The sequence below is a fragment of the Accipiter gentilis genome, chromosome 30 (genome assembly GCF_929443795.1).
Source record: "Accipiter gentilis chromosome 30, bAccGen1.1, whole genome shotgun sequence".
Classification (NCBI taxonomy): domain Eukaryota; kingdom Metazoa; phylum Chordata; class Aves; order Accipitriformes; family Accipitridae; genus Astur; species Astur gentilis.
Genome location: NC_064909.1, coordinates 20,610,620 through 20,625,470, shown reverse-complemented (window position 1 = coordinate 20,625,470; position 14,851 = coordinate 20,610,620). Strand labels below are relative to the sequence as shown.

The 14,851-nt window shown below is 47.0% G+C and overlaps 1 protein-coding gene across 3 annotated transcripts; it reads right to left on the bottom strand.

Moving 5' to 3' along the window:
* Positions 1–6,580: 6,580 nt before the first annotated feature.
* On the bottom strand, positions 6,581–14,131 carry CST7 (cystatin F). 3 transcript variants are annotated; one of them, XM_049833847.1, is made up of 5 exons: positions 13,808–14,126; positions 13,553–13,682; positions 8,964–9,136; positions 8,549–8,665; positions 6,581–8,067 (listed from the first exon to the last, which is right to left on the bottom strand). In XM_049833847.1, the coding sequence occupies exons 1-5, from the start codon at positions 13,859–13,861 to the stop codon at positions 7,990–7,992; spliced, it is 552 nt and encodes a 183-aa protein (XP_049689804.1). In that variant the 5' UTR covers positions 13,862–14,126; the 3' UTR covers positions 6,581–7,989. The 3 variants fall into 3 exon arrangements, with proteins under 3 accessions (XP_049689804.1, XP_049689803.1, XP_049689805.1); XM_049833846.1 differs by having other exon boundaries at positions 13,553–13,721; positions 13,808–14,125; XM_049833848.1 differs by lacking the exon at positions 8,549–8,665 and having other exon boundaries at positions 13,553–13,721; positions 13,808–14,131.
* Between the last annotated feature and the right edge of the window lie 720 nt (positions 14,132–14,851).

Sequence of the window (14,851 nt, the reverse complement as noted above, 5' to 3'; positions counted from 1 at the left end):
GGAATCCTCTTCAGCATGTTTTTTATGGAGAACCAATCTTACGGAAGGTTGGTGTCTCTAGACAGAAGTGGACTGAAAAGGCCCCTGTAAGATCTAGTAATAGTGGATGAGGAAGGCTTTGACAGAAAAATCTTGGAACATGGTAGTAGCTCATGGGTGCTTTCCGGCACCTCCAGAGGAAATGGTTTACTTCCTTTGTTTACGGATACTCTGCTTGGTAAATCCAGAGAATGCTTTTCTGTCAACCACTACAAAGGAAAGGCTGTACAATTTAAAGAAAAGGTTTTGCATCTTGAAGAACTAAAGGGGTTACTTCAGCAGGTGTGTGATTTAGTGGATTGATTCATGCTTTGGGGTTGAAGACTTTGCTGCTTTGCTCTCTTTCTGCCACTGGGTGATAGTCAAACATAAACTTACGCTATTGCTCAATTTCCTCACCTTTGAAAAGGCAATAATCAAGATTTGCTTGATATGTAATGAAAAGCACCAGAGAAGGGGAAGATGATGTTAAAAATGTCATCTGCTTTCACTGGCCTTCTGCGCTTGTCTTTATTAATGGAGGGATATGGAAATGAGTCACCTTGTTCTGTGTTACTACCAGGCTGCAGCAGTCCTGTGGCAAGTAGCTGATGGTTGCTGGATCAGGCTGACTTGTTCCTGTACGGGAAGCTGCAAGCCCTTTTGCTTGACCTGGTGGTTACTGGATTTGGGAGGGAGCCCAGTAAGAGGCAAAAGAAGCCTAGTAGATGAGTTGCTGCAGGCTCTGACCTATGGTTCAGCTGAGCCCCATCTTAGTAGTTTGTGGACAGAGATGGAGTGATACTGTGATAAGTTTGAAAGGCTGGAGAGGTGTGACCTATGCGTGGGCGGACAGACTTGTTGCTGTGGGAACTCTGAAGAAGGGCTGAAAATGGGACATGCTTGTAATGTCTCTTTCTGGGAAAACACAGCACAGGGCTGGCTGTTTAAACAGCAGCTGGTTAGCGTTGCTCTGCCAGCCCCTGCAGCTATTTGTCCCATTCTGGTGAGATATGAAAGTTGAACTTGATGGGACCTTAAATTGGGTTGCAAAAGCAAGTCTTTTTTGGGGCTTGTTTCGGGCTGGTGCTTGGGGCAAGCACAGTTTTGCCTGTTGTTGCATTGTTACTTCTAGTGATTTATTTGCCAAAGTATCTGAGTAACTTGTGCTGTCTTTTGTAGTGAAGTAGACATCTGCTGTTTTGGCATGCCAAATGTGATGGCGTTTGTGTGGCTAGTTCCCTTTTAAGACGCTGTCCCTGAAGTTATGAAGTGGTAAAGAAAGTAAGTTGTAGTGCTGCTGATGGTCAAGAGGGGTAAGATGTAGGAAGAGTTGTCTCTTGGGAGTTTTTTGGTTCTGATCCTTTGTCTACTCTTCCACCCCCTCACTCCTTCCTGGCTGCTGTTGGAGACTAACTTAGTACACTGATGATCCTGTGGTCCCACCAGAAAGTTCGTGAGTCTTTTTTAGTTCTCGCTGACCTCTGTAGCAAGTACAGCAGACCCAGAGGTCATGTGCATAACTGGCTTTTCTTGGGAAGGGGAAAAGAGAATGCCAAATACGAGAGGGATCTAACAGAGTGTGGCTTTGTCTGGTGTGACTTTTTAGTGGTCTAGTCCAAACTGTCAGACAGTGGCCAGGCATAAGTATCTCAGGGGCAGGTGCAAGTGCAAGAAGTCTAGAAACAATTAATCATGGCAGAACTGAAGCCCAGAAGCAGCTGCCCCTAACCTGAAGACAATTAATGCCCTTATTCACTGGGGCTGTTGCCTTCTGAGCTTTTCTCTTAATCCTGTGGTAGCAGAGAGGGTTGTTCTGCCAAGTGCCATGGTCAGGAAAGGAGGCTGGACACCATGAGGATATTGGAGCTCTCTGCTCAAGAGTCTTACTATGGGGAGCAATTTGCCTCTAAAATCCGGAAAGTCAGTAGTGAAGGTTAGTGCTGTAGCATGGAGGAAGCTGAGCTAATGCCTTGGGCACTTGAGTTCTTTGTTGGCCTTGGTGTCTGATGGGAGTTCAGTTGCTACTTCTCTTTCTGGCTGGTGGTGTGGGTTCTTTGCTGGCCAGACCTCTTCAGCTGTGAAGAGTGGGCCTCTAGCTACAGCTGCATTAGAAATAACTGCAGGCAGACAGAAGGCAGGCTCTGCACTGAGGGCAGGAGGTGAATTCTGGGAGTGGAGTTCAGAGACAAGCAGAAATTTGTGCCCATAAAAATCTTTATAGTTTCTGATGTCTTGCCCTGCCTGTTGTTGTGTCTGCCCTGGCCAACAGAAATTTTTCATTGTTCTTGTCTGTGCTTTGTTGGAAAGTAGCTGAATAGCTGTCAGTCCAAATGAGTTTGTCTAAAGGTTAAGCCTTTGGACAGAGTGTTCAGTTCTTCTCAATTTAATTTCTCAGAATGAATAAAGCCCATCTGTCCAGCCTCTACAAATAGAGAGTTCACTGGGTACAGGTCCAGTCAGTCAGCAGTTCCCTTAAAAAAAAAAAAAAAAAAAACAAACAAAAAAACAACAAAAAAACCCCAAACACCCCCCCCACCCCCCCAAAAAAAAACCCAACAAAACAAAACAACCACCCCCCCCCACCCCCCCCCCCCCCAAAAAAAAAACCCGAACAACCAAAAACAAAACCACATACCCCCCACCAAAAAAACAAACCAACCCCAAACAAAAAAAAACCCAAACCACTGAAGTCTGTAAAGCACCAGATGCAAACTGTGGTAGGTGACACAATTTAATATCATTCTAAGCAACAAACTTTGCATGTTGACAGGCTGCTTAACCAGGCCATTGGTATTTCATTTGTCATAAGAACCTTAACATTTCATTTTAGCTGGAGCTTTATAGACATAAATATGGGTCAGTCTTTTACCCAGATCACCTCCTTCTGAGGATCTCCTGTGTTTTGATAGTGACCTGAAACTTGTCTGCAAGGTTTTTCAGCACTGTGCTTGGCCCTGCAAGAGTGGAGTGGTGGTGTGTGAGGCACCAAGGTCTAGGAGAAAATCAGTATACTTGATGCTTCCAGGTGAGAGAGATGTCTGGCCCAAAACTGCTGATGCCTCCATGGCTACTAAAATTGAAAGGAGGCCAATTACTGTCATGATGGCTGCAACATTGGTGGGGGCCCAGGGTGGAAGTGCAGCACCAGGCAGAGGTGCCATTTTGCGGTTTAAAGATCTTATGACATGGATCCGAATGCAGGGCGTGCGTATCTCCAGTCCAAGGATACCCAAAGTCTGCAGAGGCTGAAAGGAGTGCCATTCCTGAGCTCAGATGGTGTTGATTCCCATTCCTGGTGCAGTGCTGGATCCTGATAGTCCAACCTTTGTATGCAGAAGTGGGGTGGTCTGCTGTAGAAGCCAGATGAAACAGGTTGACTGACATACAGCTTTTTAATTACTCAGCATAAGGGGTGCTTAAAAACAGTATTTTCATAGAAGCTCAGGTGCATTTAATCTGACAGTTGCTCAAATGCAGTCCTCTCAGAGTAACGCAGGAGCATTAAAATGCCTATGGAATGAACAAACTGGCATAAATTCCTCTTGGTGCTCCTGTGAAGACTGCTTCTAACAGGCTCGTTCCACTTCCACAGAAGTGTGAGTCAGTGGCATGTTACGGTTTCAGATGGATGGTGACCCATCTGCCTTGAGCAACAGGGAAAGGTGGAACAAGTCAGGCTTGGAAAAAAAAAAAAAGCTATGTCTTCTCTGTTGATGGTATCAGTACAGGAACATGACACCTTTGCAGCTCTGGCTCTTCTCTAGTGTGGCCACATCTCCCCACTGGAAGAAGCAGGAGCATTTACAGCAGTACCCAAAGATCTTGTCAGGGCAAGATTGTGTTTTGGTGGCAGGAGAAAGGGGCTGTGGTTCCCTACGAAGGGAGGAAACCCTCTGCACAACTCCCACAAGAGCTTGAGAGTGCTTTCTGTGTCTTACCCAAGCTTCTTATGGGACAGACTGAGAGAACAGTGCCCTGTCTCCTGCAGGGCTTGGGGAAATCTTTGCTTTAACATAGAGCCCTGCAGTAAAACAGCCTGAGGAAAAGGAACTGAGGTGGAGTACACCACTGCTGTGCATTTTAAAGATATGTTTTGTTTTGCCTTGTTGGTGGAACAGATGCTTCTGCAGGGCACAAGTATCAAGAAGATTTTGCTGAAGCCCTTTAAAATGCTACTCCACCGCTAACTGCTCTGTCCCTTTTCTGGAGCTGACTTCTCCTGGAGCAGAGATGCTGGAAGATAGCCCCTGACACTTTTATGCAAAGGTTGCTATCTCAGTGCAAACAGCTGATGAAAGTGATTGCAAAGCCTTGACTTAAATCCGATTCCTTTAAATCTGAGTCTGCTTTGTGGCAGTAACCTTTCCACGTGAGATAATGACCTCCTAAGCTTCTGGGTCCGTCTGCTCAGTGATCACAGCAGAGACCTGACAATGCTGACACTTGGACCTTCTCATCTAGCTTGCTTGGAAAACAGTGCTGTAAAAGAATAAGCATATGGGGCAGCTCATTTTTGCTGCTTTGTTTGAGGTAGGGAGTGAAAAAGTTAGCAGTAAGTGATTGTAGTTACATATTATTTTTTTTTTTTTCCTCCCAGCCAGCAGAAGTAATGTCTCCTTATCTGGCTGCTGCCAGTTAAAACTTGTCTTGGTTCTGTACAGCTGTATACATGACTCCCCCAGCTGTCAGTGGGTCCTGAAGTCAGTTAAGTTGTAAAATTGGGTACAACAGGTACAGAAAGGCCTCCCAGGTCTTTAATGTGGAGCTGCTCATGTGAAGAGAATGCAAAGTGGAAAGTCTGTCAGTCAGCAATGCTTTATATTTTGGTGGCAGGCAGTTTGTTTCCTATGCAATTTAAAAAGTGGGAGTGTGAGAGGAAATATTTGCATAGCAAAGCTTTTGAGCAAACGCAGGTCTGGGTGTGAGGATCACCGTGAAGCTCTGATGAAACTCGGGGTAGCTTGGTTCGGGTAGCGCTGTGTGCATGGAGGTCGTCTCGGTGTGCAGCCAGTCCCTCCGTGTGGCAGACTGTTAGGGAACTCTTGTTCAGAGGAGGCTGAGTATCCTTATAAATACGTGAGCCGCAAAAGTATGTCATGCACCAAGCCCAGTGCTTCCAGGATACTGGAGAGAGACGTGAAGCTGAAGGAAGCCACTCGTTCAGCTTGTTTGCTGGAGGTACGGGTTCACTCCTGCGGGAACCCATACCTCTGAAGCACCAGCTCTGGTTGCGCCAGAAGCTCTTAATGTCACTGCTGAGATTGTTCCTTTTCCTCCAGCATCTGGGGCTGCCAGGAGCAAGTTGTCCTTCTCTCCTTATGCCCTAAATCTTTACTAGAAATATTTATTTTTATTTAATTGCCTTTGTAGCCTGGAGTAGATGTCAGAGCCTCTGCAAGGGTATGAACTCCCTGAAGCGAATTGGTGAACAGTTAACCTTGCTGTAAATTCTAGCAAAGATGCAGAGGGCAGAGATGTTGGCTTTTTGACTGCTGTATGTCTTGTGATTAAATGGTACTTAGCTGCAGTTCCTTATTTCAGTGCTAGCAGTGTCTTCTTGATGCAAGACTTTAATTGCCCAAATCCTTCCCGAGCCGAGTGCTCGGGAGTGGTACAAAGTCCTCAGTTGACTTTAGCTCTGCTCCTTTCTTTGGTGCTCGTGATAATTCTGTTATCTACCTGGGGGGGATGATGGATGCTGCCATTCCGGGGTGCCTTTCTTACTGTGATCTTAGAGTAAACACTTTGCGGCTGTAAACATAAAGCTAATGTGTCTTTCTCGGAAGGCGCTTGTCTCCTTTCCCCACAGTATTGGCTGCAATCAGCTCATCTGTGTTGCAGTAAATGCTGGCAACAGTTTTATGTATCCTGTTTGGATAGAGAGGTCTAAATGATCTTGCTGCATTTTCCTTGAGAGAGCAGCAAGAGCATGTTGGGTTTGTCAGACTGCATGACGCCAGGTTCACCTGGCTTTATCTTTTGTTTCTTTGACAAATGGGGAATTGACCTGGGGAGGAGATGGAGATGAAGCCCTTTATGCCAGGGGCTTGAAGGGTCACACGTGGGAGACCGCTCTGAGGTGTGTTTACTGTCTGCATGAATTGCTGGACAGAATTAAGATAATTTTGTGCTGCCTTCTCACCCCTGCTGTGGCGTGTGGATAGGCTGATGACATCTGCTACTGAGCACCAGGCTGTCGTGCTGGCTGAAGGAAGAAGCGTGGATCTGTCTGGCGTGTTCTGGGCCCAGGCTGGCTGGAGCTGATAGCCTGGCTGTAAGCCCTTGGCATCGTGTGAAACACACGGCTGAAGTGGAAGAGGGATTGAGACCATTGCTAACCCCTTTGAGATTCGGAGAGCAGCTCCTCCTGGCTCCTCTTGCCCTCTTATAAACTTAGCTGAGGCTTGGCTTTCCTGCTTTGTGGACAACTCGAGCCACCATACTTGGCTTTCTTTTTCTTGTCTCTGGTATCAGGCTGTCAGTGGTGGCTTGCGTGATGGATGAATGTAGGACCATGCTACATCCATTCATGGCCCTTCTGGAGGTTTCTTTTGAGCACTTCTTTTTTTTTTCCAGCTAAGAGATAGCTGTCCCCAAAGACAAGATGCAGCACAGCTGGCTCTCCAGCACTGGATGCTGAATTTGAGCTGCTGCTGGGCCACCTGCTCATCACAAGTGATGTTTCTGAAGCAGAAGTTCAGACTTGCCCAGCCTGCAAAGGTTTGCTTTGGGATTACTTGGAGCGGAGACCTCAGCTCTGCTGTTAATAGATATATCTGTCTTAAGATCCCTGGACTTTGGCCTGGGGCCCTTCACTGGCCTTTCTTGACTGAATGGTTGTTATAAAGGCTGAAAGCGGGAGTGTCACTGCTAATGGGTGTTGCAATATTGCTGCAGAAAGGCAACAACTATCAGAAGAAAAGGGGTGTTTGTGGAAAGAAAGTGTTCATAGCTTAGGTCAGGGCCCTGTCCATTTTTAAGTGCTGGTCTGTGTATGACTGAACATGGGCCCAGACTTTATTGCTGTTTTAAGGGAGCAGTTACCCAAATCATCCCAAATATAAGAGCTTTAGTCCAGTGTAAGCAATAATCTGCCCATGCGTGAAGAGTGAAGCCTGAAGGAATGGCAGATGCCCACCTAGAGATGACTATCATTCTACTAAGCTTGAATATAAGCTGTGGTCAGCCAGAGATTAAATGTCTTGCATTAACCTGAATGAAACTGCATTGTTTAATCTCAGCAAAAATACGCTTTGGGAATACGATTGGGTTTATGTGTCTCAGCATTTGCAATGATGCCCTTCTGTAGTATAGATTAGGTTTTGATTAAAGTAGAAGCACTAGTTAGTGTGTGTCATTTCTGGGCTGTGGGTGTGTTTCAAGACAACCTTATCCATGTTCTTGTGTTGAAGAAAGAACAACTCTACCTCATGCGTTCCTGACAGATAGGTCTAATCTTTTCTCTAGCACTGGAGACTCTTAAGATTTTTTTTTTTGGGGGGGGGCTATCCCCAGGCAAACTATCCCGTAGTTGTAAAGCTTTCCTCAGCGTTGTAGCCACGTGTGCTGTGGTTTTAGACTTTTTTACATTATAGCTGCATGAAGATTCATCACAGAATAAAGTAAGTCCAACAGAGCTTCCTGGGTGTGTTGACACTGCTTGGAAATTCAGCCAGAGCATAGATGGCTCTCTATTAAATGAATGACAACATACTCTCATCTGCAGTTTAGTTTTGGAAAAACAGATACACAACTGGCTAGCAATAAATTCAGTTGAGGCAGGTCTTTTCTTTGTCACTTTTGAACATCTTTCTCAGGGAGGGAAACAACTGTGTGCTTTGAGAGAAAAGCTCTGTGGCGATTCTGTACAGCCGTTTTCCACTTTAGTTTTGGCCTCAACAGTCCAGGCAAGGAAAAAGGCGCAGTGGTAGATCCCTTGTAAGTCAGGCTCTCACGGGGAAAGGTGACTCAGTGACAGCGAGCAACGGGGACAAATGCTTTATGTAACCAAGGCGTTATCCAGACCTCAAAATAGCATCTCAGCATCTGCAAATAAAAGGGGAATTGGTGACAAAGTTCAGGTGGCTGCTGGTTGGTCTCAGCATTGTGGGCCATGATGGGGCAGGAGGGAACAGCATCTCTTTGTCTCCTTTATCCTAGGAAAAGTACTATTTGCTAAGTAATCACACCTTAGCGGGAAAGCCTGTGTAAGGATTTCCCCCTGCCCAGGAAATCTCGCTATTTATCATCTACTCTATTTCTGCATACTTTCACTCAGGTTACCCAGGAATATGGGCTAGATGGCTGTGTCTGTTCAATTCCTTGCAGACAGGAGCTGGCCCTGGATGCACGAGAGGTACTATGCTGCTTATACTGATAACCCTGCCTCGCCCCAGCTGGTTCTGCATGGAGGAGGCTCGTACATCTACGGGGACATGGCAGAGCTGGTCTGAAGGTGACTGTACAGCTAGAGATGGCCGAGAATCACCTGCACTTGTTGGGTACCACAAAGGAATTGGACACAGACCTGTTGCAGGGGTTTTTCCCTCTGGAAGTGACAGCTGTCGAGGCTGGAGTGCTCCCTCTTCTCACACACGGTGCGTCCAATTTCCACGTGGAGCATGTATTTCAGCCCTCTGACAATCTAGAGAAAGTAATTTCCTCCTTTAAAGGAAGGGCAGGGGAAAGGGATGCCGAAATTTTGACTAGGAATCAAGTGCCGCATCTGTGAATTGTGTGTGGCGTTGCGGATTGAAGTGTTTTGTGTTGAATTACTGGCAGGGGGTCGGGGAGAAAAATGGGATAAAGGAACATGTGCTGTTTATCTTTAGGCATGCATTGCAGTCCTGAGGAGGATCAGGGCTCACACATCTTGGGTGCTTTGTAGGATGGTGAATTGGTAAACGGTTTGGAGGACCACCAGAAGTCTGGGCTCTACTTACCTGTACCATGGCTTTGTTTATTTGCGATTCCTTAAACAGAAAGAGGTCATTGGAACTGTTGTTGTATCTGTAAACCCCAAAGCGAGCTGCCTTGCGAACACCAGGGTTGTTGGTGTTCATTGGGACGGGGGAGCCAGGTTTCATGGTCGAATGAGGTGGTGGGACATACGTAGCTGAAACAACACAAGACATGAGTGCAAAACACGTTAGGTGCCTGAAATGGTGGGAGCTTCAGCCCTCGGAACCAGTGCCAAACTTTCTTAGTGCACTTGTGCTTCAGAAGGGCTCTGCTCGCATCCATTACAAAGTAATTTTCCTTTATATGTTTGAAATGGTGAAACAATGCTGTGGAATGAAGTGACATAAAAAGACGCTGCTAGAAGTGGTAGCAGAGTTCAAACTGACTTAGAAGAAGCCAGGGTACCATGAATATTATTTAGAAAGTCTCTGATATGACTGTTGTCTCGTAGAAGGCCCAACTTTGAATCTAGTTATAAAGCTAGATCGTGTTGCTCAGAGTACACTATAATTTTGATAACATATCAAACACTGGCTGGCAGAGTCCTGCTGTTCTTAGTTGGCGTGCCAAGCTTCACTTGCAGACGTAAATCTTTCCCACTCTCCTCAATCCTTTGATGGTGTCTTGAGGTTTGTATTTTAGGGGTATTTAGGTGGTGATAAAGGTGAGGGGAAGATACCTTCCTTCTACATGCTGACAAAGGAGAGGGTGTCCCTGTTCTCCAGCTGGACAGGGAAGGGCCTGGGGCAGAACTTGGACTAGCTCCCCACCGTCCTGCGCAACGGGCTGCTTTGGGTGCTGAAGTGCTGTTGCCCTGACCCAAATGCCAAGGACCATCTTATCAGCACAGCCATGAAGTGGAGGAGCAAGGTGTGTAGGAAATGCAGATTGGGGGGGGACGGGGGACACCCATGAGCTTTCAAATTTGAGCACTTCTTTCCACACAGCCCTTATTACTGTATATTCTTGGTTGTGTAGCTAATTTCCCCATGCCCTGCTTGTTTTTTTTTTCAATAATTTAAAAGCAGCTTGCAGCTTACAGTTGATGCCATTATTTCTCCCCCTTTTACATTTGCCTTCATCTCCATTTTCCCACTTCTGAAACACAAACAAAAGGAAAAAAATCCTCAACCTGTGCAAGTTACTGTGCAGCCACCGCTGATGCCAAGACCTGCCAATGCAGGAGGTGGCCCCTGGAGTTCACGCTCTGTGTGTAGGTAGGCAGTGAGCCTGCGTGTGCAGGTGCACACAAATGTGCATAGAGCTTGTACTAAATTTGCTGTGAAAGTCAAGCTTTTTATCACCTCCAGCTTTTTTTTTTTCACAGCTAGACCTCTCGCTAACACCCAAGCACAGAGCATAGACTGTGTATTTAAGCCAGTTTGTACTGAGAAGCCTGAGTAGAAGAGGGAGGGGCAACTTGGTGATTCAGAGTATTTTTGAAAAAAAAAACAAACCCCAAACCCAGCATTACATGGCATCATCAGCAGAGAAGGCTGCAAAAATTCAGCTTTCAGGTTGCTTATGTATGTCCTAGTTACACTATCACATCCTCCCCTGCAGGTGGTAATTGCTGCACCCCCTTGTAACACTGTGCAGGGATTCAAGCGTTGACCTGCAAAGGAGAGACTCGATTCCATGTCCCTCCTCAACCCAAGAATGTCCAAATTCACATCTCTTCCAGGCTGATACCCCAGCTACCTTAATGCCCCCCATGTTTTCTTGCAGGTGGGAGCCGAGAGACCGAGACCATGGGTCTGAGAGGAGCGGATATTCTGCAAGTGGCTTTGTGTCTGGTGTGAGGGTGACAAACTTTTGTGTCCCACATATCTGATCTATGCTGGGACCGGGTGTGCAGCCAGTGCTGAGCAACCTGGCAGTGTTTTTTTCACTTAACAGCCCAGAATCCACTTGTAGGGCCTGAGACTATTATCTATGGGATTATATTTTTCCCATTGCAGCAGGGGTGAGTGGGATTCAAGACTCGCAGAAACTCATGACCACACAGCCTAGGACTGAAGGTATTTGTCGGGCAGCACATCTTACCCAGTGCTCAGCTCAAGGGTAAGACTTTCCGAAGCATCTGTTTGTCCTCTGAACAGGGACTCTGCCTGGGGCGTAAGGTGGTGGGACCCACAGGTGATTCAAGAAGGCTATTCAGCACCTGCCTGAAGTCAGAAAAGAAGCTTGGGGCAGAGCAGGACCTTGGTTTGGGTCTTGCCCATAAGACCAGCTGTCCTCTTCCTCAGGGATGCCATGTTTTTTCCTGCACCATCAATACCAACCCAAGAACTTATAGAAACCAGCTTTTTCCCAAGCTCATCTAGCAACTGAGGCTGCCAGGCTGAGAGCAGGTCCCTGGCTTGGGCTCTTCTGGCTGCTCTCCAGGACCCTGCTTGAATTTATGCTCTTATGCCTGTTGGAAAGTCAGACGTGGCAGTGGTGGGGGTGTTGAGAGCAGATACTGTCCCTTGTAGTAGGAAGAGATAACCGCAGGCTTTTTCAATCTTAGCACACGGTTCCTTTTCAGCATAATAGCCCTCAACGCATCTTGAGTCGTGGTGACATCTTTTTTAGGTGTGGGCTGGCAGGGTGAGTGAGGCTGGCTGAAGTCACACTGTGTGTATGGGAAGAAAACTTTGAAATGTGTTACTTTGGATTCTGACTCTTGCTTTGAGTGTCCTTGTTCCTGACTCTAGTGCCTGTTAGATCCAGCATTGTCACACATGGCAAAGCCTCCGAGATGCTCATCTGGAGAGGTGGGCTCACAGTCTAGTAAGCTGGACCACGCGTTGTAGACAAGTAGCAGGCTTGTAATACACTGTGTGTTGTAGATGGGTGGTAGGCTACTATATTTTTGCCCAAGCTTTCACGAAGGGGTACCACGCATTTCACCTCCTCCCCCACTGTAACTTGGTGTTAAGAATGACTCGTACCAGAGTAAAGTGGGTATAAAATCTCCCAAGGCCTTGTGGGAGAATTTTACCCCCTTTTTTCTCTGGTGACACAGATTCCCCAAGGCTAGGACTTGTTTTTCTTTAGGTGCTTTGATTTTCGTTCAAGGTGGTCGCTGCATGGCACGCAACGCTGGTCTGAAATTGCTTTTGCTCTTTGGAATAGTTTGTACCACTCTGTTTCCAAAACCCAGAAATTCTCTGGTCTGAGGCACCTGTAGTTCTGATTTTCTGCACTGCAACCTTTCCTGACAGCTTCTTGCCTAGCTTGGCCCTTGATGGCCATTACCTTAGAAATTTGAATGTGTTTAAGGTGATGGTCCCACTCCAGGAGCAAAGCAGAATAGCCCAGAGGGTCAGAAAACAGTGCAGGGCTGCAGACATACCAGTACTGCTGAAATACTTGTTGTCCAGGCCAGGGTGAGAGCAGAGGTGCTGCATGGCTTGGCCAGGCATCTGCAATACTCGGAGGCCCGGACGATTTGATCTCACGACCTGAGAAAACAGCTCTTACTGCTCTACAGGGAGATGCTTAGGGCCAGAGCATTTGTATTTCGGACCCCATCCTTGCTTCTGGGTTTGGAAACGTGAAGAGAGAGGGGAAAATCCTGGCCCCACTCCTTCTGTTGGATGGCAGTAGGGTAGACTCTTTTCTTGCTCTGAGTTAACAGGCAACTGCCTGTTATTAAGCAAGAGAGGGCTGTTCTTGCAGAGACGAGTTGAATGTTGTATTAAGAGGTGTTCTCTTGTGCGTTTCTCATTAAGGAATAATTTGGGGGCCCTGTTCCTGCAGTACGAGAGAGCAATCCTGTGGATGCTCTCTCCCAGCCTGCAGTGAAGCAAATAGGCTGACTGCAACAGGTTGGGGTTTTTTTTTTTGTTCTTTGGTTTGGTTTTTTGGTTTTTTGTTTTTTGTTGTTTTTTTTTTTTTTTTTCCCATGAGGTACTTTCAAAACCTCCTCCCCATTACTAGGAGCAAGGCTAGGCTTTATCTTTACGTTGAAGACACAGCAGAGTTCCTGCGTGCCTTTGCAACCCCCAAAGGAAACCACAGGCGAAACAAAAAGCTACTGGCTAACCAAACACCATCCCTGAGTGCATTAGTACTTTCTGTGCATGGGAGCCAAAGTAAAACTGAAGTAGAACTAAAACCTTCAGAGAGAAAACACTCCTGTCTGCAGCTCCCATTCTAAAGATTTAAGGCCAGCTGCAATCAAGAGAGTTTCCTTGCTCAGCAAAGGAAAAAAAAAAATGATACGGAGTAATGTTTCATTGAAGTCAGCTAATCGGCCCTCAAGTGCCCATCTGTACTTAGCAGTCAAATTGTTACCCACAGTCGATTAATAATCAAGGTCACGCGGAGTTTAAACACTGACAAATAAGTTAAAACCGTAAGTTGACTTTAAAATCCTTAGACAATGTCCCTGAATAACGTGGTTTGCTGCAAGGGGAGAAAGTCTTTTAAGCAGTTGGATTTTCAGCTGCAGCCTGAACCCTGCAGCGCTGAGCCAGCATAGGCAGCAGGTGGAGAAGGGCTGTTACTTACCGGTGCATTAGAAAGCAGCACTCACGGGACCTAAAGCGTAAGGAAAACAGAAATTACTTTCCGCTCTTACCGCCTGAAGTCCCGGTGAAGCTCCAGAGCGCTAAACAGCAAAGTGTGGCGAAGCTGCAGGTGAAGTTCGCTGCCATCTCCACCGCTTCGGAAGAGGAGCCCGCCAGCAAAAGGAGCGACCGCCCTTCTTCCTGCAAGGGAAGATGTGCCTCTCCGAGTGCTCTTATTGGCTGGGAGAAAAGAAAAAAAATCACCCTAAAACCCCCGGAATCATCACAGCTCTGATGCAGACCGTCTCCTGCTGATGATCACGTACCTCAAAGTCCAGCCACAAAGCTCTGGCTTGGTGATCGCGGCACCGGCCGCGCATCAGACGGGAGGGGACTTTTGCTTCGTGATCCTCAGGGCTTGTGCAGAAGCGTGGGCAGATACGTGTGACGTGACACCGCGAAGTGGTGTGGGGGTGAGGAGAGGAACGGTCATGTGCTTTAAGGTTTACGGGGAAATTTAATCCCTGAGAAATGGGCGGCGAGCCCTGGGGATGTGGTTCTTGACTCGTATGTGGGTGTCTGCATGGGCGGAAGCCTGACGGAGAAGATGGGGTCCAGGGTTTTGCTTCCCCTGAGGTGGAGACGTGGGGTTCGGGTGAGGGAGACAAGGAAGATTTAGGGGTATCTACCCGAGGGGGCTGTGTAGAGCAGAGCTGGTAGAAAGAGGATTTTGATTTCGGTGGCAGAGGAGAACGCTCTGCCCCACACTTACAAAAGGTGTTTTGACAACAGGTAAGGGCTGCGTTAGGCTCAGAGGAGGTGAGGTTTTCTCTAGGTGCTTGTCGTGGTTTAACCCCAGCTGGTAACTAAGCACCACGCAGCCGCTCCCTCCCTCCCTCCCATCCAGTGGGATGGGGGAGAAAATCAGGGAAAAAAGAAGTAAAACTCCTGGGTTGAGATAAGAACGGTTTAATAGAACAGAAAAGAAGAAACTAAGAATGATAATGATAACACTAATAAAATGACAACAGTAGTAATAAAAGGATTGGAATGTACAAATGATGCGCAGGGCAATTACTCACCACCCACCGACCCACACCCCACCAGTCCCCAAGCGGAGATCCCCCGCCCCCAATTCCCAGTTCTTAAAACTAGATGGGACGTCACATGGTATGGAATACACCGTTGGCCAGTTTGGGTCAGGTGCCCTGGTTGTGTCCTGTGCCAACTTCTTGTGCCCTGGCTGGGCATGAGAAGCTGGAAAATCCTTGACTATAGTCTAAACACTACTGAGCAACAACTGAAAACATCCGTGTTATCCACATTCTTCTCATCCTGAACTCAAAACACAGCACTGTACCAGCTACTAG